General features: G+C 51.2%; 8 protein-coding genes across 8 annotated transcripts; 4 read left to right on the top strand and 4 right to left on the bottom strand.

The window, feature by feature from the left end:
- Positions 1 to 1089: 1089 nt before the first annotated feature.
- IAR55_004692 (uncharacterized protein) lies at positions 1090 to 3720 on the bottom strand (the record flags this gene model as incomplete). Its single annotated transcript, XM_066947789.1, has 1 exon — positions 1090 to 3720. One exon carries the CDS (start codon positions 3718 to 3720, stop codon positions 1090 to 1092), a length of 2631 nt encoding a protein of 876 aa, XP_066802203.1.
- A 519-nt stretch (positions 3721 to 4239) lies between these two features.
- Positions 4240 to 6088, top strand: IAR55_004691 (uncharacterized protein; the record flags this gene model as incomplete). Its single annotated transcript, XM_066947788.1, has 5 exons — positions 4240 to 4386; positions 4433 to 4520; positions 4570 to 4754; positions 4803 to 4944; positions 5007 to 6088. The coding sequence occupies 5 exons, from the start codon at positions 4240 to 4242 to the stop codon at positions 6086 to 6088; spliced, it is 1644 nt and encodes a 547-aa protein (XP_066802202.1).
- Positions 6089 to 7462: 1374 nt separating this feature from the next.
- Positions 7463 to 9560, bottom strand: IAR55_004690 (uncharacterized protein; the record flags this gene model as incomplete). The annotated part of the gene is made up of 11 exons (XM_066947787.1): positions 7463 to 7575; positions 7630 to 7739; positions 7794 to 7878; positions 7933 to 8194; positions 8254 to 8432; positions 8491 to 8655; positions 8710 to 8843; positions 8903 to 9036; positions 9125 to 9212; positions 9266 to 9376; positions 9439 to 9560. The coding sequence occupies 11 exons, from the start codon at positions 9558 to 9560 to the stop codon at positions 7463 to 7465; spliced, it is 1503 nt and encodes a 500-aa protein (XP_066802201.1).
- A 4519-nt stretch (positions 9561 to 14079) lies between these two features.
- IAR55_004689 (isocitrate lyase) lies at positions 14080 to 15812 on the top strand (the record flags this gene model as incomplete). Its single annotated transcript, XM_066947786.1, has 6 exons — positions 14080 to 14400; positions 14455 to 14487; positions 14536 to 14645; positions 14695 to 14889; positions 14952 to 15478; positions 15541 to 15812. 6 exons carry the CDS (start codon positions 14080 to 14082, stop codon positions 15810 to 15812), a joined length of 1458 nt encoding a protein of 485 aa, XP_066802200.1.
- Positions 15813 to 16584: 772 nt separating this feature from the next.
- Positions 16585 to 18826, top strand: IAR55_004688 (uncharacterized protein; the record flags this gene model as incomplete). Its single annotated transcript, XM_066947785.1, has 6 exons — positions 16585 to 16867; positions 16928 to 17251; positions 17306 to 17422; positions 17487 to 18185; positions 18279 to 18580; positions 18632 to 18826. The coding sequence occupies 6 exons, from the start codon at positions 16585 to 16587 to the stop codon at positions 18824 to 18826; spliced, it is 1920 nt and encodes a 639-aa protein (XP_066802199.1).
- Positions 18827 to 18954: 128 nt separating this feature from the next.
- On the bottom strand, positions 18955 to 20961 carry IAR55_004687 (uncharacterized protein; the record flags this gene model as incomplete). Its single annotated transcript, XM_066947784.1, has 5 exons — positions 18955 to 19868; positions 19911 to 20109; positions 20160 to 20364; positions 20464 to 20841; positions 20939 to 20961. 5 exons carry the CDS (start codon positions 20959 to 20961, stop codon positions 18955 to 18957), a joined length of 1719 nt encoding a protein of 572 aa, XP_066802198.1.
- A 404-nt stretch (positions 20962 to 21365) lies between these two features.
- IAR55_004686 (uncharacterized protein) lies at positions 21366 to 22458 on the bottom strand (the record flags this gene model as incomplete). Its single annotated transcript, XM_066947783.1, has 5 exons — positions 21366 to 21618; positions 21687 to 21883; positions 21932 to 21997; positions 22051 to 22132; positions 22187 to 22458. 5 exons carry the CDS (start codon positions 22456 to 22458, stop codon positions 21366 to 21368), a joined length of 870 nt encoding a protein of 289 aa, XP_066802197.1.
- Positions 22459 to 23073: 615 nt separating this feature from the next.
- Positions 23074 to 24336, top strand: IAR55_004685 (uncharacterized protein; the record flags this gene model as incomplete). Its single annotated transcript, XM_066947782.1, has 8 exons — positions 23074 to 23129; positions 23184 to 23403; positions 23469 to 23606; positions 23664 to 23763; positions 23815 to 23905; positions 23970 to 24097; positions 24154 to 24227; positions 24280 to 24336. 8 exons carry the CDS (start codon positions 23074 to 23076, stop codon positions 24334 to 24336), a joined length of 864 nt encoding a protein of 287 aa, XP_066802196.1.
- Between the last annotated feature and the right edge of the window lie 40 nt (positions 24337 to 24376).

Genomic DNA, 24376 nt, shown 5'->3' with positions numbered 1-24376 from the left:
CCCCTAACCCCCAACCCCTAACCCCCTAACCCCTAACCCCTAACCCCTAACCCCTAACCCCTAACCCCTAACCCCTAACCCCTAACCCCTAACCCCTAACCCCTAACCCCTAACCCCCTAACCCCTAACCCCCAACCCCTAACCCCCAACCCCCTAACCCCTAACCCCTAACCCCTAACCCCCTAACCCCTAACCCCTAACCCCCAACCCCTAACCCCTAACCCCCTAACCCCCTAACCCCCAACCCCTAACCCCTAACCCCCTAACCCCTAACCCCTAACCCCTAACCCCTAACCCCTAACCCCTAACCCCTAACCCCTAACCCCTAACCCCCTAACCCCTAACCCCTAACCCCTAACCCCTAACCCCCTAACCCCTAACCCCTAACCCCTAAGATACTGATGTACAATCTGTACCTTGGGCTTCTCACGGACCGGTTGAGTACAGCTTACATGCCAATCACCCGCGCTTTCCTCATTTTTCGGAAGGGGAGAGAGGTACAATATCTCATAGTACCTACCCACGATGTCATCACCATCATCTCACTACCCCCCCTTTCCTCATTTTTCGGAAAGGGAGAGAGGAGCGATGTCCCATAAGTCCTGCCCACGCCATCACCAGCGTCTCTCAAGTACTGATTGACAGAGACTGCATCATCTCACTACCCCCGCTTTCCTCATTTTTCGGAAGGAGGAAGAGGAGGTGTACGAGGCAATGATGTGCTACAGAGTCGGTTTCCATCCTCAAATGACATGGTCAACCCTCAATTCCAAGTTCAATTCTCAGTCACTGAGGAGGGAGGCTCCACGGCTTAGGTGGTGTGTGCATCATGCAAGGACTCTCAGTCATGTGGTCTTTATCGGGGCCAAGACGGTCTGCTTTGGAAGGGAAAAGAAGCAAAAAGTGTGTGCGCGTTGTCACCAGTGACTTGATAGCCGCTCGGGAGATATAGGGTGTGACCCCCTAACCAACATGATGTCTGGGCAAATTCAGAGCCCGGACAGTTCAATTCGCAAGTCGACATTCGGAAGTACACTATTTGGAATTCATTGCATCTAGTACATGTTCCTATATACAGCACGTCCTACCTCAGCCCCGAACCCAGTCCTTATCCACGGGTCTCGAGAACTCTGGCTGGACTATTTCCGGAGGCCATCTCGCATCGGCTACCCATGGCACGTTGAAATCATGAATCCCGCTTCCCACTTCCTCAGACACACCAGGGAGCTCGACTCTAGCTGTGCAATTCGGAGGTATGACAGCAGTCACAAACAGCTGTTCGGCTTCGATACGCCATTGACATTCGGCGAGCCCGTAGGGAGAGTGATGAGATGCCTTGGCCCAAGTCAGATCTCCACCTGGTTGTGGTTTGATTAGAATGGTCTTCCAACCCGGCGACAAAGGCGACAAGCCAGCGACAACGGAATGGAGGAACTCGGCAACGGCCCCGAGCGCGTAATGATTGAAGGATGTCATGTTGCCTGGATTGATTGAACCGTCTGCTAACATCGAGTCCCATCGTTCCCAGATGGTCGTAGCTCCGAGCAGAACGGGAGAAAGCCATGACGGGCAGTCACGGGCCAAAAGCATCCTATATGCGTGGTGGAGCATACCGTGTTTGACGAGAGTGTGAAGGATGATCGGTGTTCCTACAAAGCCAGTGGCGACTTGCCAGAAGTCACGCACGACAAGCTCCTCCAGACGCTTGGAGAAGACATCGCGCTGATCCGGTTTATTAGGGTCGACCAGATCGAAATGAAGGAGTAGCGCGAAAGCCGACTGGGAATCTGACACTAGGCGGTTATTCCTGGTGACGTAGTTGTCGTGAAAGGCGTCGAGTAAACGTCGCGCTTCGACATCCCATTTCTCCGCCGCTGCTGATTCTCCCAACACTTTAGCGACCAATCCCACCTTTCGTGTGACGTAGACCAGATACGCGTCAGCAACAAGGAACGGATCAGTTGATCCTCTACCAGGAAGCGATGGCGGGGCCTTGGGGTCGAGCCAGTCTCCTAGCTGAGGTTTGTCCCGGGTCCAGAGTCCGGTTACAGGGTCGCGGATTACCCCCTCTTCCAGCCAAAGGCACATGGACGGGTATTGATCGCGTAAGACTTCGGTGTCTCCACTGGACATGTAAAGGTCCCACGGAGTGATTGCCGACGCATCGCCCCAAGCTGCCTGACTGGCGCGTTGAAGGTTCTCGATTGGCAATGTGGGCACAATGATAGGTACAATGCCGTCAAGCGATTTCTGAGCCTCGTAAAGATCTTTGAGCCAATCTCGGAGAAATCCTGACGAGTCGAAGAGGAAGTTGAGCGTTGGGGCGAAGACCTGAATATCTCCAGTCCAGCCCAGTCGCTCGTCACGTTGAGGACAGTCGGTTGGGAGGGAGATCGTATTGGCCAAGGTGCTGTAAACAACATTCTGATGGAGTCGATTGAGCAATTTGTGAGAACACTCAAAGTATCCGGTGCGACGGGGAAGAGAGCTGATGACTAGACCCACAACATCATTGACGGTGATGTCCGACCAGCCTGTCACTTCCATATACCGGAAGCCGTGAGTGGTGAATTTCGAGCGGTAGCCGCGGACAGAGCCACCCAGGACAATCCTGTCTGTCGCTTTGGCCGCCCTGAGAGGACGTGTTCCTAGCTCGCCGTGCTCCATGACCTCGGCGTATCGAAGGACGAGCTCGCCAGACTTGTTGGACGGCTCGCCGAGGATCTGCAGTAGACCGGCGAAGTTTTGACCAAAGTCGACAACAGTTTTACCGCTAGGGGTCGTCGCAATAGACTTGGCGGTGATCTGTTCCATCACATGCACCGGGGCGGCTTCGGCAGATACCAATGCCTCGCTGGGGAACGGGAGATCGACAACTGTGTTCCAAGACTCGGTAGAATCCCAGTCATCAGATATTTGCGAGTCGAATGTCTCGCCGTCCATCAATTCGGAAGCAACAATATTGCCATACGACCAGGACCAGTCTTCACCTGTTGATGCGACGACCTTGCCATCGATTTCGAGCTGTGCGAGAAGACCAAGTTCCGTACCGTACACGTTCCGCACACCGTCTCTGAACCCCAGACGCCCCGAGTACCATCCCTCGCCAAGCCATGCGCCAATCGTGTTAGTCTCGCCCCGCTTAACCAGGTCGGTCACGTCATGTGTCCCGTAGCGAAGCATGAATCGATAATCGGTCCAACCTGGCTCAAGTAGTGCCTCGCCAACTCGAATGCCGTTGATGTATGGCTCGTAGATCCCGTGAGCGGTGATGTACAGCCGAGCCTGGCGGAATTCGGCAGGACATAGAAAGGAGGAGCGGAGACGGAACGGTCGTTTCGGTCCATCTTGAGCTTGCTTCTCGCCGCCGACGAGCTGGGCAGTCCAATCCTCACGTTGAATTAATCCCGTCTCGATTTCGAAGGATTTCCACGCCGTGTCAAGACCGTCCGAGCCTGTCAATCGCAACTCTATTGTGACCCGCTCCCGAGACTGAAGAGGTCGGCTCGGCCAATCGACAAACGTTGACTGAGCGGTTTCGACAGATGCTTCCTCGACGTCCGTCCCTCGAATCACGCGGACTGTGTATTTGGTTTGCAGCCAATCAACTGCATCACCTTCCAGCTCCCAGCTGAGTCGAGGAGCGGAGTGGGATATCCCCAGACTGGACTCGTAACTCTCGCATCGGATTCGCTTGATGGAAATCGCTGTGGTGGACATGGTGATTTGTCTTTCTGGTTGGGACAATAGAATGAAACAGATCCGTGATAGACGAGAGACATGAAAAGCAGCAAGCTCACCCGATCGGTGTATGACTTTAGGGACAATGTTGCAGCGAAAAGGAGAGTGAGCGGTGCCTTTGTAAAATAAAAAGTGAGTCACTACTCGAGCACCATTACTCGTACGGTAACGCGCCCGTTTCACCGATCGTCACATGAGCAGATGATCTGGAACCTCGGCTCAAATATGAACCGGGATGGGGACCCTCGCAGCGTTACGGCATGGGGTTGAACAATGCGTTAGAACGGACAAAGGCAGGCGTCGGGTCATGACGACACGACCGGCGCATCTCGGCCCCGGAGGATCTTGTCACACTCCCGTGTTCCTTTTCGGTTCGGACGATTGTTATACCCAGCCTCATTGTCGGGTGGCCACTCAAAATACATAAATTCCAGCCTTTTGGAAGCCTCCCTTGCCTGTTTTGCCCAACGATCTCCATCGACTGCCAACTTCACCACCATGGATCCACAACGAGCAGAAGAAATCCACCCTGACACCAAAGATCAGACCGAGCATGTCGAACTCACCAAGGGTGATTTGGCCCCCGCGTTGAAGTCCAACTTTGATGAGCTCGGTCTACTCGCCACCGCCTGGAAGTTTCGAAAAGTGAGTCATCACAGTGTTGGACGATGCCCTGACTGACCCTGATTAGGCGGTTATGGTCAGCACTCTGATGTGTGTGGCTGCAGCTTGTGATGGATACCAAATCAATCTCAACGGAAACATCATCGCGAATTCCGGTAAGGAGCTTTTCTCATCATGGGGATCTAGTAGGCTGAGTCCGCGCAGGTTTTACCCGCCAAGTTGGCTTCAAGAACAGTAAAGGCGTATACGTACTCAATGCCAATAATACTGCACTCTGGGGTGCCCTTCAATCGCTTGGACAACTCGTCGGCATGCTGGCTCTAAATCCTATCTCGGACAAGATCGGTCGTAAATACACCCTGTACGCGCTTTGGCTCATTCTCGCCGTTGTTAGTGTATTGTCCTTTAAATGTCAACGCTCGAGCTGACAAGAGTAGTCTCTCATCATTGAAACCACCGTGAGAACCGCCAACGAGTGGGCGGCAGCGAAATTCCTCGCTGGAATGGGAGTCGGAGCTATCCAGTCCACCATGCCTATTTACATCACCGAGTGGGCCCCACCCAACATCCGAGGCGCTAGTGAGTGATTGGCCTCTCTCGCCCTCATTGGTTCTGGCTAACCGTTACTTCTCTATTCTTAGTGATTACTGCATACGCGTTCTGGAATAATTTGGGCGGGTTCCTTGCACCCCTGCTTCTCTACTTGACTGGCAAGGGCAATCAGCTTAATTTCCGGGTACCGATCTACACTCAGTGGGCATTCTTGGGTGTCATGCTTCCAATCTTCATCTACCTCCCCGAGACCGCTCAGTACTTCGCAGCCCGCGACCAGGACGAAAAAGGTATTGCCACATTGCGTCGTGTTAACGGATACATTGACGGGTACAGTCCCGAAGCCGAATATGCAATTGTGAAGAATATCATTATCGAGGAGCGAGCTCTCCGTGCCGAGCTCGGTCTAGACCAGCGAATGGGTTGGAAAGAGACCATGAGGTCATATGCGGCTTGCTTCGATAAAGACAATTGGAGGCGAACGCTGGGCTCGACCCTCCCTGCTTGTATGCAGCAGCTCGTGGGATTGGCCTTCCTCAACAATTACGCATCACTCTTCTTCAAGCAGAGTGGCTTTGCCAACGCATTCCTTATCACAACTATCATCACGGGCATCAAGATGGTCGCCATCATCATTCTCAGTGTCACCACCGACAAAACGGGTCGACGTCCCACTGTGCTTGGTGCCGCAGTGATCTGTACCCTATCCATGCTCATTGTGGGTATCATGGGTCAAGTCCACTCGACATCCGGTGTGAAGGCCGGACTCATCTTTGTTGCCTGCGTCTGGTCAATGGCGAACTCGGTGCTAGGCTCTCTTGGGTGGACATTTGTCGGCGAAGTCGCAGCGCAACGACTCCGAGCAAGAACAGCAGGTATTGCAGCGGGAGGTTCGGTCCTCTTCGGTCTTACTTTCAACACTGCTTTGCCTAAAATCCTGGACGTCAACGGCGCGAACTGGGGATATAACACAGCCTGGTTGTTCCTCGGCACCGGTATCGTTGCCTGTATCATGGGTTATCTCTTCGTTCCTGAGACTGCTCGACGAAACGCTGCTGAATTGGACGAGCTGTTTGACCGAGGGGTTCCAGCTTGGCGCATGAGAAGCTTCGATACCGATGTGCAGAAGACCCAACAGGGACAGATTAAAGCTAGGGAAATGGAAAATTGAAGGTCGGGGACGTGGTAGTCTTATCACGGTGATCAGAATATGTTATGTATGTGCAGCAGCGCAGCTCGGCACTTGATCTGGTGCATAGGTGTATGAGTGGAATCTATAAAGTTCACATCATTGAATTCCCTTTATCAGGAAAGGCAAAAATTCATGTGAAAACGGATACAGGAGACGCTGAACGATGAAGCTACATGAAGATCTATTACCAATTGAAGGAACCTTTCAGCTTTGTATGCATTTGTCGTAATATTAAATTGCCCTCCTCACTCGTCCGCCTTTCTGCCTCTGTCTGATGACGAATGGCCCCCCACCGACGATTGTTACGCATGGTAAGTCAATCCGTGCTATACCAATGATCAAGAGCCTGAACAGTTTCATACTTCGAGATGAGAACAAGTGTAAGTTAGTCAAGCGCGATTGACAGGGTTTCATGTTAAGTGAAGGATTTGATCCTTGTAGAAACTTTAGGACGATACGAAGTGTGAGAAGCAACGGCCTACTGGCTAGGTACAATTCCAGCTGTATTTACAGCTTTTTATTCATTCCGCCTGATTGCCCTTACATTTCTGACAACACCCAATGCACCGAAGGGTGTCTGACTACCTTCATCCTCTTGAAACCTCGATGGTCATTGTAATCCCTCTAGGAAATCCTCCTATTTTGTCTATTGTATTCGGTCACTGCCAGCCCGCGAGAGCGACTTGGGCAACTGGGCGCTATGAGTATTTCGGCCCCCCACCGATGAGGGTTTGTATCAGTTGAACTGCCTCGGGGCCCTATAAATGATTGGGTGAATCAACGGCTGTCCGTCGTGGCGTGTTCAGATCTGGAACCCATGCGAAGGGCCCGTAAAAGCGGGTGATGAACATCATTATGTAATCGCCTGTACTGTGAATCTGTTGCGTCAGACAAGGTCGATTGCGATCACTTCTTCTGCTTCTGGACATCCAGCGATGTTGAGGGACTCGACAGATATGGTCTTCTATTACTTCGATAGAGGCTAACTTACATGTCATCTCGCCATCTCGCAATACTCATCAGCCGTTCGCCATGAAAGTTGTTCGCTCTGTTCTGAATTCTGGTATGGCTTGATCTAGCGTTGGCTCAATCTGCATCTGTTCGGGTATTCTTGAAAAGTGCGATCATTAGGGTTAGTACCTCGACCGCAAGTGAAGCTCACATATAAGCTGATCGACATGTATCATGAGGTGAAAAAGGGACATAGCAGAACCGACTCTCGTCATAACAAAGAGAATAGACGAACAAAGGACAACTTTCAGACTTTACAATCGGTACAACAGGACTCTGGAAAATCTCCGTATCGTCTTCCGCTCCAATCGACATCGCTCGTGTGTTGACGACATACTAGTCCTATTCCTTCTCCTCCAAGGTCGAGCTGTGATTAATCTCTTCGACTTCGGGCTCGACTTCTCCTTGAGCAGCGAGCTGCTTCTTTTGTCGCTCATAAAGGAAATAGATGGCAACTATGAAAATAGGTCAGACCGCCTGGTATCTTCACTCAACCCGCTCTAGCTTACCCATGCAGCAACAAGAGATGATGTTGGCACCAAACAATGTCGGAAAACCCTTCTTCCATCTGGGTCCGTCGGTCTGCAGGAAGACCACAGTGGGCAACCACGCATTGAAGCTAGCAATCCGCGTCAAAACGATCTTGTGTTTTATTGAAGAAAGGTGTACTCACGCGTAGAAGAGGGTATTGCAAGCAGCGATGAGGAACGCTCGCTCTTCAGCGTCCGCCTTACAAATCTCGTTGACCCAAGTGAAGTCTATGACAGGTTGCTATCAGCATTGACATTCCGCAAAATCTGGCTTTCACTCACAGATATGGGTGACAAAATATGTTTCGTCAACCATGAACGCAAACAACCTAACCGCTTTGTTGGCCGGGAAGAAGCAAAGAATACCGGTAGGCACCAATCCCCAGAGTTGAGGACCAAGAGTGAGACCCAAACGACTACCTGTACGATCGGAAAGATAGCCCCAGAACATTGAGACTGGAATTCCGATGATGAACGCGACTGAGGGAAGGATGTTTCGTAGAGTCACGGTGTAGCCTTCCAGAAGTAGATACGTATTGAAGTACTGATCGAGAGATCAGCGACTACGCAGGATGATATACTGGCGAGCCCCTTAGTACCCACCGAATAGCTTTGGACCGACCACGCATAGACGATATAGGTGGGTCCTAGTACCCAGATATGCCACCGGCTGAAGATTCGCTTGAACGTAGAGAGATTGATAATACCGGTTGAGGCAACCGTCCCAGCCATCGCGCACCGGGCTTTGGCAAGCTGTTTGTCCGCCTCGGTCAGAAACCAGACTGCGAAGCAACCGGATCAGGACTTCAAGTCTTGCTTGCTTCCCCTGGTCACGCTCACCTTTAGTGTTCTCGGGATAGTCGGGCAGGACCATCAAGATAGCGATACCACCTGGAAGGGTCATGATACCGCAGATGATGTATAGCCAACGCCAACCAGCCAATCCAGCTAGACCGTCCATGTTTTTGAAGATCGCAGCTTGGAGAAAACCACTAAATGCTTGGCCTGGGAAGGGAAAAGACTAGCTAAGTATCTGCTACAGTACGCATGTTCACCCACCAGCAGTTCCCGCAACGAACCAGACTGAGATTCGCTTGGCGAGCTCGTTCTTGGTATACCATGAACCCATCAGGTGGATTGTAGCGACTTGAAACGGTGATTCAAACAAAGCGATGAAGAATCGGAAAACGTACCTAGGAGTCGTCCATGTCAGTGATCACCGGCGGCCCAGTACAGAAACAAGAATACCAACATCTGGTTCACAGTCTTTGCGCCCGCTTGCGCGAAGGTGAATGTCATCCATCCAATCTCACACGCCGCAAGCATGTACGAAGGTCGAATTTTGAGGGCTAAAAGATTCGATGGGATCTGCATGGCGCAATAGACCTGGAGTATCGGCAACGACAGATCAATTAACTTTCCTTGTTGGAACTGTTTCCACGGATAATCTGTCAGTGAGCAAAACGACACTTACAGCGTTGTAGATGACTGTCATGTAAGTGTACTCATTACCCTTGATGTGCAGGTCCGCCCGCATACCAGATACGTAAGCGTTCGACAGACTAGCGGCACATCGTCAGTATCTGTTGACCACTAGACATCGTTCTATTCTTACTTGGTTTGATCGATGTATTTCATGAGGTAGCCAAAAGCCAAGCAAGTCAAAATCGAACAGTCGAGCTTGTGCACGAGAGACCGCTCGGCGTCGGATTTATCGTAGTAGTCCCTATGCCAGGCATATCTCGTCAGCAGAGCCATTCGTATCGTCAAGCATTGTCTGTCACCTACTTGTCCCATACGAAGGCAGCGAATTTCTGCCAGGCCCCCTTTTTGGACGGGCCGGCGAGCAAAGCTTCATGGTCGGTTGGCCTTGGATTGTTTTCCAATGTGTGCAACTCGTCGTTCCCCATGATGAATACTTGGTTTGAGAAGCATTTGACTCCTTCCGGATACAAGCAGGACCTTAAGTACAAGAGTTTACGAGAGTAGCGATAAGAGAACGGGACAGGCGGCCGAGAAGTTCGCTTTAAGGTACCGCTAGTCATGGGAACCAGCGGATGATGGCCCGCTCAACTTGGGCTGTGGATGCATGTCCGAGCAGATTGCTTCATGGCAATATCATGGATATGAGGCCTCGCAGCACAAAGCAAGCACGGCGGTAGGAGGGCCCGTCTGTGTAAGAAGGGAGACAGATGATCGGCGAATTCCGACGATTCCAGTTGCGTGCTATTACACCCGTGTTCTTGCCATTCAGTCGGACGATCGTCCGATCGCGATCCCGATTCTCAGAGCCTGAACGGATCCTGTGAGATAAGAATGATAAATGTGAGAGCCTGCGCACGACTAATGCAACTTGAAAGACGAACACGCATCGGGACGACTCGTCGCCTCGGTCTCATTAGATTCCGACGATAGGGGAGAGTGTTATCATACCGTCCACTGTCGTTTGCATTCCCTTTCGTTGCAAGCCATTTGGTTCGGGACATACCAAGTACAGTGCAAATGACCGAAGGGCATAAAAGAAGAAATTGCATGGTTGATGAGCCATGCTGAGGACACACAGTACTCAGATCCGTTCGAAGTACAGTCATCTCGCATAAGTGTTCGCCACCTAGCCGTTTTTACACCATAGACGTCAACTTGTAAATGTCATTTGAAGCGGAATGGCCTTGGAAAGATGGCACGCCTTCTAGGATTGAAGTGTAGCACAGAACCAGAGCATTTGGGAAAGCAAGAAATGAGCATACATGCACAGGGTGATGGCTGAGATATATGACAGGCGCGTCGGAACAAGCACCTTCCCCAGCCAAAATGTCAAAAAAAACAGTGTCCAGCCTTTCAGCTGTCTGTCTTCACATGCATGCGACTGCAAAAGCTGTTCTGAGACTCTAGCACCGACATTCAGCATATTGCTAGCACATAACAGCTTTTACTGATCTGATTAGGTATGCACACTCATGCGATAAGCCATTTACAAAATACCGGTCTATAGTGGTAAAACAGCAAGTGACGAACACTTATGCGAGATGACTGTAAGTGTTCGCCACTTTGATATTTTCTCAAATCATCCACGCTCGTTCATCAACTACAAATCGACATTATGCATGCATACATTAAGTTACAGTCCTATAAATTGGCATGAGCCTTGCCATACATGTGGACAAGGTACTCACCGAGTGACAGATCTGGAGATCAAAATTTAGTAACGCTTCCCCTGGCCTCTATCACAGCATCCACTCTTGCTCCCATACTGGCTATTGTCCTGTCGATAATTTCCTGGGGCATCTCCTTCCACAATTGTCTGGCTGCTTCTTTCATAGCAGGGAGGGTAGAGGGATGACTTGGGAGTAATGAAAGCCTTCTTTTGAGCCAACTCCAGCAATTCTTGATGGCATTCAGATCAGGAGAGGAGGGGGGGTGATTAACAAAGCGAAATCCTAGTCCTTCAGCATATGCTCTGTTCCCACATCCATCATGCACCTTACAACCATCTTCGACAATGAGAGCATGTCCCCAGTATGCTGTCACGGGACTACACCGACCAACGGGGATGTCCGTCGTTTCAGCTTACAAGGCAACCAATGAAAAGTCTACTATCGTTGATGTGCTCCCGACTTGGACCAAGATACGCGATGTTGGTGAGACTTGGGCTAAATCGTGTTTCTAACTTGAGGGTTCTCTGTCGAGAACAGCCAAGTAAATGTTGGTCGATGTATCGAGGTTCTTCAAGATGATAATATTCAAAGGTACTACGGTAGGACAAAAATCTAGAATCGACGGGGAACTCCTTTCTCCATTTGCTACGTTCATGTATATATCCTTTTCTTCGCACAAGTTCGCCAAACCTTGCATGTGTAGCGATCTTTTCGCCGGATGTAGAAAGAAACCTCGAGTGGCTGAACAATTTGTATATTTACCGTATGTGGTGAATAGGATTGATAAGCTTGTCGACGTTTCGGTTCTTTCTCCGATGAATGCCGTTTCGTTCAATTGTTTGTCAAACTCCTGGGAACTTTGTCGGAAGTTGGCCTTACTGGTATGCAATCGTGACATATGCCCACCGACCTTCCACCTTGTTCCAAGCTTCCAGCAAGGGACCATTGATGATCTGTGCTCGATACATCGCTGCTGTTATTCCGCCCTTTGTCCCATCACTTTTTGTGGTGTCAAAGAAAACCAATTCCGTCCGTCCTCCTCTCCATATCCCTGCCCAAGCCATGAAGCTCTTCTTGGGGTCCATGAAGCTTGGCTTTAGACATGCTTCCAAGTACTTCTCCCCATCTTTCCTTGTCACCCATGTCTTTGTTTGCCCTTCAAGTCTGACACAGGTCTCATCGACAAATATAGCTCGATCCCAGTTGAGATCGAAGTTGTTGGTGGCCCATTTGAGTCGCAGGGCTCTCTTTCGGTCGTCAAGAAGGGGTTTGGGACAAGCAATGCGACGGTGGACATTCAAATGGGGAAGAGTTCGTTGCAGAGTACCGGCAGAAATATTGAGATCTCTTGATTGAAGGACAGGAGCAAGTTGGCGGACAGTCTGGGTCCGATTTGAAGCAAGTAGGCGGCCAACATGGCGCAAACCACATTCACTAAGCTTGGGAGGGCGACCTGGTCGGTTTCTAGTGTTTTGACAGCCGTTCTCCTTGTCTCTCTCGATTGCCAGGCGGACAGTGCTTCGAGCACATCCGTGAATCCTTGCGACAGCTGAAATGCCGCGCTTGCCCAATACAGCTGCTTCTCCAGCCATCTGCGCCCTTTCTGCCGCCGTATATTCCTTGCCTGGCATGTTGTTGAGGTGTCCTGAAGAAATGAGATGCATAGCTTCAATATTGCATGATGTATGTGACAGCGAGTGCAGCGCATGACGTTTGAGATCTGAGGGTGTACGACGCTCAAAATCAAAGTGGCGAACACTTATGCGAGATGACTGTAAGTTCTCGCTCGAGTAGTGAATATTCGTATATCAGTACTCGTATGGCCAACACCGGGAATGATAAATGCACTTACTCTTCCAGCTGGTAATCGCTCTTCAATGCACGGCCAGCTCATGCTCTCTTGTCCCAGCGAAGTGATCGATGCAGAAATTGCGTAGCGTCTCTCTTGCTACGCTGTTTGGGTGCTTGAAAAGTCTGACTGCGTCTTCGAGACTAGTAGGTCGCCATGACCAGTCTCTTGAGAAGCTATGATAAGCTCCAAGTCGTACGTGGTACCGTGGACTGTGCACAACGTCAGGAACAGGCCCTGTGTATCACTGTTGGTACTCACTATCCAAGCCCTACAGCACGCAAAGCGAAACCAAAGCCAGACCTTTTGACTGCACTGAAGGACTTGTCTTTCGAAATGATCGTGCCTCCAAGCACGCCGTCGACGTCGAATGCTGCGGGATTGGGTAAGTCCGTCGGAGGAACTCTTCGGCAGTGGCATTGAAACTCACCTCCTACCTTAGCCTCGGTATCCTCCCTCAACACCTCCACGAGCTCGGAAGCTGTGTACGCTGTTTATTTCCTCTGTTCCGTCTACAAGATGCTTGTCCTTGTGTGAGAGGCAGAAGTGACGTGGATGTCGCTGGCTGCGGTCATGATGCGAAGGAACCGTCAATCGTACGTTATATTCATGCAGCTTTGAGGTCCTTGGCACAGAGTCAGCATTTCGAAACTAACAGAACCGCCTGTCGGATCGCCGGCCGACCCTATTGATATGCGTCGGAACGCTTTCCGCCAATCTGAAAACGACGCGTTTTGTCGGGTATATCTGTCGATTTTGGCGATGGGGAAACATGTGGTAGGACTGGAAGAAGCAGGATGACAGGTCATAACATGTGCGACAACTCCTAGATCATCATTACCAGGTATAGCCACGAACCCAATCGATACACTGGCGCAAGCCCCATCCCTGGATCAGGTTGCACGACGCAACCTTTACCGAGCGAGCAGGAGCTTGAGTCTGAAACAGTATTGCTCGATGACGACGACAACCTCTATCCTGTATTGGAATGAAGCGGCTGTGAAGCTAGCGGGCGGGCATCTGCTTAAGCAAGCTTGCAATTGACGCTCTCTCCCTATACAGAGATGATGACCAGCATATCTTGTTGTACCGTATACAAGCACAGATACGTGCATATATGCACTTATCACTCATTCGCGAATTCGCTGCAAATCCGAAATGCGGGGTCATTTGCCAAAGTCCGACAAGCCGTGTTCCGATATGCATACCCTTCATCGAAAGACGATAAGGGACGGTGAAGGCTCCGATGCTTGGATTAGGGACTTCGCGGCCGCGGTCCCGCCGGTACGGATTGCGATCATGCCACGACGGGCGTATACCGAAGTCTGGTGCTAGCCCGTCCATTATAAGGGGATGTATCATGTGCACGGCGACGATGTTACACCAGTATTTTCCAGACAACCCGGTCCCTTCGCAAGATCGATAATGACGAACCAGTGGCTATCTCCAGAGACTGTCAAGGCATGGTGGTCTTCTGCAACGCAGAGCGCGATCAACAGGCCTTACACCGCTGAGCAGGTCGTTCACCTCAGAGATCGGTTCCCAGAGAATGTAGCGTCCAATGAGATGGCTCTCAAGCTCCGTGAAATCCTTGAGAAGCATCGAGTCAATCAGACGGTCAACATCACAACCAGTCCCCTGGAGATGTCCAGTCAGCAGATGATGGCAGAAGCGGGAATGGAGACTGTCTATGTTTCCGGTGGACTAGCCAGCTTTACAGCGGTCAATGACCCGAGCTCGGATCATGTGAGCTTCCTGGTTCTTGGTGAAGACCCCACAAGGGCTAATCATTCCCAACAGGCCGATTACACGTACGACACGCTTCCCAAGAAGGTAAGTGTCGATGCACGATGGAAGAGCTGGAGCTGATTTCAGTGATAGGTGAACTTGCTGCACCGCGCACAGCTTCTGAACGAACGTATCGCCAGAGTCAAAGGCAACCCGGACGCTGAGAAGTTCATGTTACCGTTGATTGCCGATGCAGACTCTGGGTAAGTCTAACGTTGTCCACTTGGAACATCACTGACTTGAGATTGTCAGATTTGGCTTGTACACCACTGTCATGAAGCTTGTCAAGCTATTCGTTCAGGCTGGTGTCGCCGGCTTCCACATGGATGATCTGTTCCCTGGATGCAAGCGTTTCGACGGAAAAGACGGCGAAGCTTGGACCATTGTTCCCACTTGCGAACTTCTCAAACGTTTAACTGCAGCAAGACTCCAGCTCGACATCATGGGGTAAGCAACTCATTGTCTGGCAGTTGCACGAAAGCTAGTAGTTAGTTGACCGTGGACCGCAGCTCGGAAGCCGTGATCATTTATCGAGCGGACCCTCACAGCGCTTCTCGAATCACTTCAAGTGTGGACGCTCGTGATCGACCATACATCCTCGGAGCTACTGTCCCTCTCCCACGCGAATACGCTAGCTTACATACTTCTGAAGAAAGGGCTCAATGGAAGAAAGATGCTGCTCTCAAATGTTTAGACGATGCTTTCAAGGAATGTTGCCCCAACCTTTACGAAGAGTTCGCGGCCCGTAGCAAGGGCTTGCCTATCTCTGAAGCACAACGAGTGGCTTTGGAGCTAGCTCCGACATTATATTTCTCGTGTGACGCGGCTCGAAACGCATCGGGGCATTACGCCTACCGAGGCTGCATCGAAGCTTCAGTCGACCGATCTATCCTCGCTGCTGACTTGGTCGAAGTCCTATGGCCCAATGCCAGTACCTACGATCCACAGCAAGTGGAAGGATATGCCAAGGGTGTTCACGCTGTTCTCCCTAACAAGTGGCTTGGATACAACATCACCGGTGCTTTCCCTGCGGACAGTAAGTCTTTTCACAATGACGTCGACGGTAAGATACTTGATGACATCGTTCTTGGCCTGCAGAATCTCGCGACGATGAAGTGAAAGTGCTCAACACCAAGCTAGCCAAGCTGGGTTATTGCTGGCAATTCATGCCATTAGCCATGTTCACGGCTCTCGGTGTCATGGCAAAGCGCACCGCAGTTGGTCTCGTGGAAGGAGGAGTGTACAACTACCTTGAGAATGTCTCCAGACCTGCCTCAGCTGATAAGGGTGCCGATTCCGTAGAGTGGTGGTATAAGAAGCCTGCTGTGTTGACCGATACCGCTGCCGAGGTCATTGGCGATTGCTTGTAGTCTGTGAAATGATTGCTACAAATGCATGGGCACCTGAGGTTTCGCTTCACTCCATACTCGCCAAACACGATGCTCGATGATCAAACACGAGCTAGCAGAATAGGTTCTGCCGGACGCTTCCTGCCCTTTTGTATTGTACGATACAGTAGATCGATGCGACCGCTGATCACTGACAGCATTCCCTTCCGTTCATCGTGATCGTTTCGATGCTGAATGTAGAGTTTTTGCAGTCATGTAACTTTTGTGAGCTTGTGCAGATGTGGGGCGTCGCCGTTGCTCCTTCGTTGAACCTAGGCAACATACGGATACACTTGGCAGTCTCTCCACATCGGCCGATGCGGCCACGACTAAGAAACCTTACATCCGCCGATATCCAGCGCTCAATCACCCATTTATGTCTGAAAGGACATTCAATCAAGCGTTTTAGCGTTCATGCTTGAGACTTGTCATGTGAGAGGCTTGGCGCTCGGGCTGGCGCCTTTTTGCACCCTGACCGCGTTATCAGATAGGAAGACATAAAGGGAAAGTGGGGTAGGAGATCCTGCGCAGGGCCAAGCAAAATGCAAACCCAGATCATCAGGTATCGTAAATATTTGACGCCTGCCGGCCGACGAGAACATATTGTAGGACTGGCCAGCAAAGTTCGCGAGAAGAGATTCCCTTGTCAAGGTGCAGCAGATACACGCCAAGAGGAAGCGGCATATAAAAGCTGTTGACTGGTCTGGTTCCATCTTTCTTCTTCCATTCCTGGCTCAGCATCATACTCAATCTCATGTCCACTCAAAAAGCTGACCAACCCCTGTTACCCGAGTTGGAAAGAACGCCCCGTGCGACCGTAACGAGCGGCTCTGTTCCGGACGACCACGAAAGCAGGAAAGACTCTGAGAAAGACGGGTCTGCCGCGGAAAATGGCTTCACAAAGGATGAAACGATACATTTTGGCAGTAAATCGAAAGGCGTGATCGAGATGGACGCTCTGCAAGCTAGGATGGACAATAGGTGGCGATTCGTCATTTACATCTCATTCATGTTCGTTTCCTACAGTTTGAGTCTTGGTGAGTCAAGCATGAATCTCCGGCCATGATGTTGTTGATTAACACCTTTTTATTGCACAGATCAAAGCACTGCCACCGTGTATCTAAACTATGCGGTCTCCAAAGGTTTTCAATTGCACTCTCTTCAAGCCTCGGTCGCCGTTGTCACCTCGATCTTCTCGGCCATGGCTCCCACTCCGATCGCCAAATTCGCGGACTACTTTGGTCGAGTCTATGCAGAGATCGGTTGTCTTGTTCTCTACACCATCGGTCAGGCTGTAATGGCTTCGGCGAAGGGCATTGTCCAGTTTTCCGCCGGGAGTTGTATTCACACTTTAGGTATCAGCGGAATGTTCATGCTTCAGAACATAATCATTGCGGATATCTCGTCGCTGCGGAATCGATGTGAGTACTGATTTGAGGCAGATGGAGACACTGTGACTGATTTACTCTTCCAAGACTGGTGGCTTGTGGCGCCGTCAGTACCTCAGGTGCTCAACTCGTTCCTTGCCGCCAATGCCGCCCAGTCGATGTTGTCCCACGGCTCTGAAACGAACTCCTGGAGATGGGGTATTGGTGAGTTAGGGATTATGTTGACTGAGTGTTTCTTGTTTACGACTCCGCTTTCAATCTACTCTAGCGATGTTCTGCATTCTGATCCCCTCCGTTACCACCCCTATCATCGTGACACTATGGCGAGGGACTCGATCTTCAAGAGCGGTTCGAGCTCATATCGAAGAAGTCAGGCGGCAACGGGCAGCGCAAACGTCATTCGGCGAGCGATTCTGGACCGATGCCAAAGATCTCTTCTGGAAGCTGGACACGATCGGTCTCATCCTGTTCGTAGCCGGAATCGGTTTGTTCCTGGTCACTCTCACGTTGGCAAACTCCCGATACAATAGTTGGAGCGACGCACACACCATTGCTCAGCTCATTGTCGGGAGCGTCATCAGCATCGGTTTCGTCGTCTGGGAGAGGTGGTTCGCACCCATCCCGTTGTTACCATTCGCATTGATCAGAAGGAAGACAGTCATCGGTTGTTGCTTGATCGCCTTGTGGCATCCTCTTGCCGGGAGATGTGTCAGTACCTATCTTTACACTTACCTTCAAGTCGCTGCCAACCAGTCGCAAGTTTCCGCCACTCGTATTACCAGCTTCCCCACCATAGGCGGCTGGGTGACCGCGGTTATGGGTGCCTTACTCGCTCGAAGGTTCCGTATGCTCAAACCAATCATCATATTGGGAATGTTTATCGAAACGCTGGCGACTGGTCTTATGCTTCGTTATAGGACCAGCGGAAGCACCCAAGCTGAACTTGCCATCATTCAGGTGCTGCGAGGTGAGTCGACCTCCTTGCTTATCCTTGCCGACTATATCTACCCTTCGATACGAGTCATGCTCGTTCACTGACCCGCTATCCTTGCTCTTGTAGGTGCTTCCAACGGTTTCATCCCCTACCCGATACAAGCTTTGATACAAGCCGCCGCTCCGCATGAGCATCTCGCTCTCGTCACCGCTGGCTGGACTGCAATTTACTACGTCGCATTTGGTATCGGTGCAGCAGTCAGCGGTGCCATGTGGACCAACCTCGTCCCAGACAAACTCAATACTTATCTGCAAGGTAATACAACCCTCGTCGCCGCAGCATATAGCGACCCATTGACCTATGCCACTGTATGGCCGGTCGGTACGTGGCAGCGGGATGGTGTCGCCAGGGCTCAGGATGAGGCTCAGGTGAGTGTTATGGTACCACAGATAGCAACATCTGTTGATGGCGGTACACAGCGAGTCATGGTTATTGTTGGAACCGTTTGCTCGTTTCTCGGTCTCCTTACCGCCATATTCTTGCTAGACAACCTTCGCCTGCCCGACACTCAGTCGCTCGAGGAGTCGGAAGAGATGGTCACAGAAGCTGAAAAGAAACAGAAGAAAGCCCTGTCGGTCGCTATCGTCAGAGATGGACCTCTTCCGGCTCAGTAGAGATGCGTGCTGAACGCGCCCTAAGTAGAACACGGCGCAAAATGAAGGCTCAGATACTAAAGCGCTTCGCTACTTGCATTCACACTATGAAAGTATCTCGTGCCCATGTATAGTGGACCTGCGAGTGATCAGGCCGGGAAAGAACCCAAGTCGAAGGACGCCAAAAAGTCATCTACCGAAAACTCGTTTATAGTTGTGTTTTGACCAAGACGCTGATCCGATGATTCGATAGTTTGAGTGGTTAGATCGACCCGCAAGGCCGGCTCGAGACTGCTATCCGAGCTGATCGATGTGGCTTGGTCTGCGGCGAGCCAGCTGGATTGTGGCTCAACCGGATCGACTTCTCGCAAGCGGGACTGGAGATCGCTTGTCAGTTGAGCGAACGCTTCTGTATAACGCGTTGCATATGTCAAATGACAGCAGAAGTTGGCGAGGAGTTTTTGAGCCGCTTCGATCTGTTGCAAGGCCGATAGCCGCCACTTCCTGAGACCCCAATGCAAGGGATCCCCTTCGCCTTCAGTCAAGGTGTACACCAGCGCAGTGCACGCGAGCACGATATGTGAAACCGTAATGAAGTTCTGCCGCATGCGGTACCCCTCATGTCCTGCACCGTACATTTCGATCACACGGAAGGCGGATTGTCGAAGGACCGACAAACCGGCGTGCGTGGGTCGAGGCATTAGCGGTGAAGGACTGTACAAGCGTACCAGAAGCAAATGATAGTTCACTACTAGATAAGGATGTTTGCACGCAGACCAGGTAGCCGAAGGATACGACGCTGGGAGGTCGTCGTACCATGTGTCGATCTCGTTGCGTATCCGAACGAACGTTTTTTCAGCCTCTTCTGACGAATTGGTGGTGGGGAAGTGGAGTTCGGAAGATACTAGACCCTGTAGTCGACGGAGCAACACTGTCTGTCGGAACATCGTGACCGGATCCATGAAGGTGGTATGCCTTCCAGCCAGTTCGGGAACAGTCGACGGCAGGGTGATTTGTATCGCATCTTCCTGAATGACAGGGAGATGGTTCATCGTAGATGATACTGCAGACTGTCAGGATCTTTTCCAGCTGGGCAAGAACTCACCACTACGGTCCATGCAGTATATGCTCCAGAATATCCTCTTTCGCATCTCACGAGCCTTCCAAGGCAGGGCCAGGTGATCTTGCAGATAGCCCAGCTCCACCGCGAGACCCGCTGTCATTCTTACAGTGTGAAGGGGGTCCATGGGCGCTGAGTCGGTCATGGTGTAGATCGCGAATAACATCACGCAACATAAACATGTCTATAAGCCAGGTCAGCTGTATCTCCATGGAAAACTCGACATAGATTCACGATATCATCGGCACGTAACGCAGCAGGGAAGTGAGCCAATGCAATCGCTCTCAGCTGAGCCGTGTTTGGATTATCTGGATCCTTAGGTAGTAGACTGGCCCCAATGGCGAAGATGATGTACAGTCGGTAGATACGGACGTCCGGTCGGGCCCCGTCAATCTTGTCTAGATTTGGATCGCTACCTTCTGGGTATAGCAGCTGTAGACTGGTCTTTGTCAGATGCATCCGTATATGCTGAGCTTACTCTTCCAACACCGTTTCAGGATCCAGAATAGGCTGAAAGCAATTTCCAAACGCAAAGTACGTCTCAATCATCAATTCTGCCTGTTGCCGGTCTGGTCGATATAGTGGTACTTTTCCCGGGGTATCTGGCAAGGTAGGTCTTGAGGTATGGACGGGGACAGAGGGGAGAGTGAAACCGAACTGTCGTGCAATGCTCGTCACGAGCAGCTGTGAAGCGGCATCTAGATCGATCTCGACTTTGAGTAACTGGAAGACGAATATCTCCGCTATGGTGGTTGATCCTGTGCTGAGAGCAGGTGGAGGTGGAGGGATGACATGCTGCACGATGGCCGGCGTGGAAGACATGAACTGTGCAGAGATTGCATTGTCCAGCTGTTGCTGCAGAACTTCGATCTGTCGCTTCTGTTCTTCGTTCTCGGCTTGAAGCTCCGCTATAGCACTGTTCCGCTTGTCAGCCCGACGAGTAAGGATCTTCGATCGAATTTACCGCTTTCTCTCCCCATCAGATTGCACAGGGTCGTATATGCATTCCTCACCCGATCGGCAGCAGTGTGAGCATTGTGGAGATGCCCGATCACACTGAGTCGGACGTCAAAATCCTTCATGTCATTCCTGCTAACGATTGAGATAACGCACTTTCTTTTTCCGTTGATAGCACCGGCGACAGGCTGACTTTAGCTTGGAGGTGGTCATGGACAATGTGCTGTGCGACCGTGTTCTTTCCGGGGACATTTTGAACCTGATAATAGAGCGCAGCGAGTGAATGGGGAGATCACATCCTTGATATTGAATGGATGTGACTCTCATCAGGACCGTCTGAGCTGGAAGGGAGAAGGTGTATTCTGAGAAAGATGTGAGAAAAAGACGGGCGACGCCGAATTCCTTATCTTTCCAGGTTTTGGTTTTGTTTCCGGCTAAATGATATGTTCACTCTGATACATGGTATGTCTTTGTATCTCTACCCTACACTTCTCTGAATTTGCTGATGGACGCCATCATACCTTGCTCCAACAGCAGATGATCCCTCCCTGCATTGGAGAAGAGGATGTTCTCGTGAGCCTTCCTTAGCTTTGCAAAGAGATCCGGGTATGGTTCGAGCCCTCCGATACCAATGTAGACCGTCTTCTCGGCCGTAGATGCGGTTGCTGCAGCAGTACAGATACGGCTGATAGCCTCTTGCAGCTTGAGGTTGTAGAAATCTCCAGAAATGCCCATACTGGAAGGAAAGATTTTAAATCTGTCAACAATGAGCACAGGTCGAGTACAGCTCGGGGAGAAGCTCACTCATCCGACAGATCGTGAGCGCCGATGAAGATTGCGTCCACCCCTGGAACTGCCGCAATCTCCTCGCAGTTCTGCAGACCCTCCACGCTCTCAATCATCGGGATGGTAAGGGTGGTCTCGTTCGCCGCTTGTTGAGCGTAGCGGAAGTCGGGAATGCGGTAGGCCAGTTGAGGAGTGTATGCAAGCGGACGTTCTCCCTGATGCTGGATTAGTATGTCATCTGATATATAACTGTGACAACTTACTAGAGGACGATGTTTGCTGTATTTCACAAACTCTCGAGCCATGTCTGCGTTATGTGTGCGCGGGACCTAAAGTCGGTTAGATGGTGTATATGGAAACACTGCGATACGGTGCCGCTCACAATGATGGCTTGAGCTCCGTTGTCCAGAAGACGAGAGATCCAGTCGGACTGAAGAGACGGAACGATAATGACTGGCGTGAGACTGTCCCGCTAGTCAGTAGCTCGACTGCTGTGCACCAGAAGAGACGTCACTCACCCATATCCTAGAGCAGCAACGCAGACATCGATGGCTTCGCCCAATCCGTTCCTCTCGTGCTCCAAGTTCAGACTGACACCTTCGTAGCCGGCAGCTTTGGCCATTGCGACAGCCTCGATGGAACGACAGATGGTCATGGTGAAGATCAAACCCAACCTTTTCGCCTTCATCGACTGCAAGAGCGGATTGGGACGTATCAAAGCTTGTACCTCGTCATACCGAGCTTTGTCAGCTTCACTCTCGAAATCTCGACTGTGACCGTTGGTTGACATTATCGCTGATGATCGAGCTGGTGGAGCATAAGATGTCTGAAAGCGATATCGGGCTTCCGTCAGCGCATTATATCATGGCCACTGATCCCTCTGGCAGATGCTCAGTCACGGAGTGGACCCACCCAACGATGCAGCTATGCAAAGCTGCTATGACGGACGAGGCTACCTGACGGTTGGTACGCCGATTACGGCCGTCTCAGTCTAGAGCGAAGAGTACGGGTTGGCGCCCGTCGTTTCGGAACGTCGCCCGCTTCTTATCGGAGCTGGGCGATCCCTCTTCGGCGAGGGCCATACACCGGCATGGTCAATCCCGTTTCTCCATGGTGCACCCAGAAGCGTCTATCTCATGCAAGCACTCACTAGTCCCGGGGTTCGGTAGCGGATCCTGGACAATTGTTATCAGTGTACTGAGGGTAACGGGAAAAAAACACTATGTCCACCTTCGGGCTGAAAGCCGCTCATCATTATGGACGATATAGTCGATTGTCGCGATGAGCAATACAGTTCACCTACTTCCGAGGCTCGTCTTGCACTGTTTCTAGCCCCATTGCATACGCTCTGCATTGTACTCTCTACAATCGTCTCATCCCGCGGTCGGCACCACAAAAGCACATCATGTCTGGCCGACTTCGCCTCTCAAACAGAGTTGCAATCGTCACGGGCGCCGCAGGGTGAGTCTCTCAACCGATCTACCGTACTTTTTGACCATCGTTCATGCATTCCAGTGGCATCGGTCTCGAAACATCCTTCCAGTTCGCCTCAGAGGGAGCACTCGTCCTCCTTGCCGATCTGAATCAGGCAGCTGTGGACGCAGCAGCTGCTCGAGTCAAAAAGCATTTTCCCAACTCACAAGCGTTCGGCGTCAAGTGTGATGTCTCCAAAGAGATCCAGGTGGAGGCGCTAATAGCTTCAGCCGTGGAGAAGTGGGGCAGACTTGATGTGATGGTGAGTGTCTAAGCCTTGCTGTGGAGTGAGCAGTCGTTCATGTCCAAGCGTTTTCATACCTACAGTTCAATAATGCGGGCATTATGCATCCGGAAGACGGCGGGGCTCACGATGTTGAGGACGAGATCTGGGACCTCACTCAAAACATCAATGTCAAGGGCGTATGGTACGGATGTAAACATGCGGTGTTGGCAATGAGGGAGGTTCGTCGGTCTCACATTCGCATACACAGCTACGAGCTAATTTGTACTGGTGGATAGAACAAAGCCGATCCTGCGAAGGGCTTGAAAGCCGGCGGTTCCATCATCAACGTTGCTTCGCTTGTTGCTATAGTCGGTGCAGCTACGCCACAACTCGCGTGTGAGCCGAGTCTGAGATTGAAGTGAAGCTTGGGTCTGATTGTTTGGAAAGACACGGCATCTAAGGGCGCTGTCCTTGCCTTAACCAGGGAATTGGCGATCGTCCATGCTCTCGAGAACATCCGATTCAACGCTCTATGCCCGTGAGCATCTCCTGGAATCTTGTTTTTTCTTCTCTGAGTGCTGATCCGCCGTTCTCACGACTAGAGGTCCTATCCGAACACCGATGCTCATAGACTTCTTGAACACTCCCCAGAAGCTGGCACGTCGCTTGGTGCATAACCCAATGGGCAGATTTGGTGAAGCCGTGGAACAAGCCAAGGCTGTCGTCTTCCGTCAGTATCATCACATTCCGGTTGTGTGTTACAGTTTTGAGCTCACAGCCGCTCAGTTGCTTCGGATGATTCAAGTTTTGTCAACGGGACTGACTTCCTCGTGGACGGTGGACTGTGTGCTGCCTATGTCGTGAGTGTGTCTTTCTCAGGAAAGTCTCGGACTGAAAGCTGATGTAGACTAGACTGCTGAGGGGCAGGCGACAGAACCCCCAATTGGTCTGGCTACCATGCTGGAATAGCCACCCGTAGTCCACCGACAAGAAAGGATATATGACAATG

The sequence above is a fragment of the Kwoniella newhampshirensis genome, chromosome 8, assembly GCF_039105145.1.
Source record: "Kwoniella newhampshirensis strain CBS 13917 chromosome 8, whole genome shotgun sequence".
In the NCBI taxonomy this organism is placed as follows: domain Eukaryota; kingdom Fungi; phylum Basidiomycota; class Tremellomycetes; order Tremellales; family Cryptococcaceae; genus Kwoniella; species Kwoniella newhampshirensis.
This window is presented reverse-complemented; position numbering and strand designations above follow the sequence as displayed.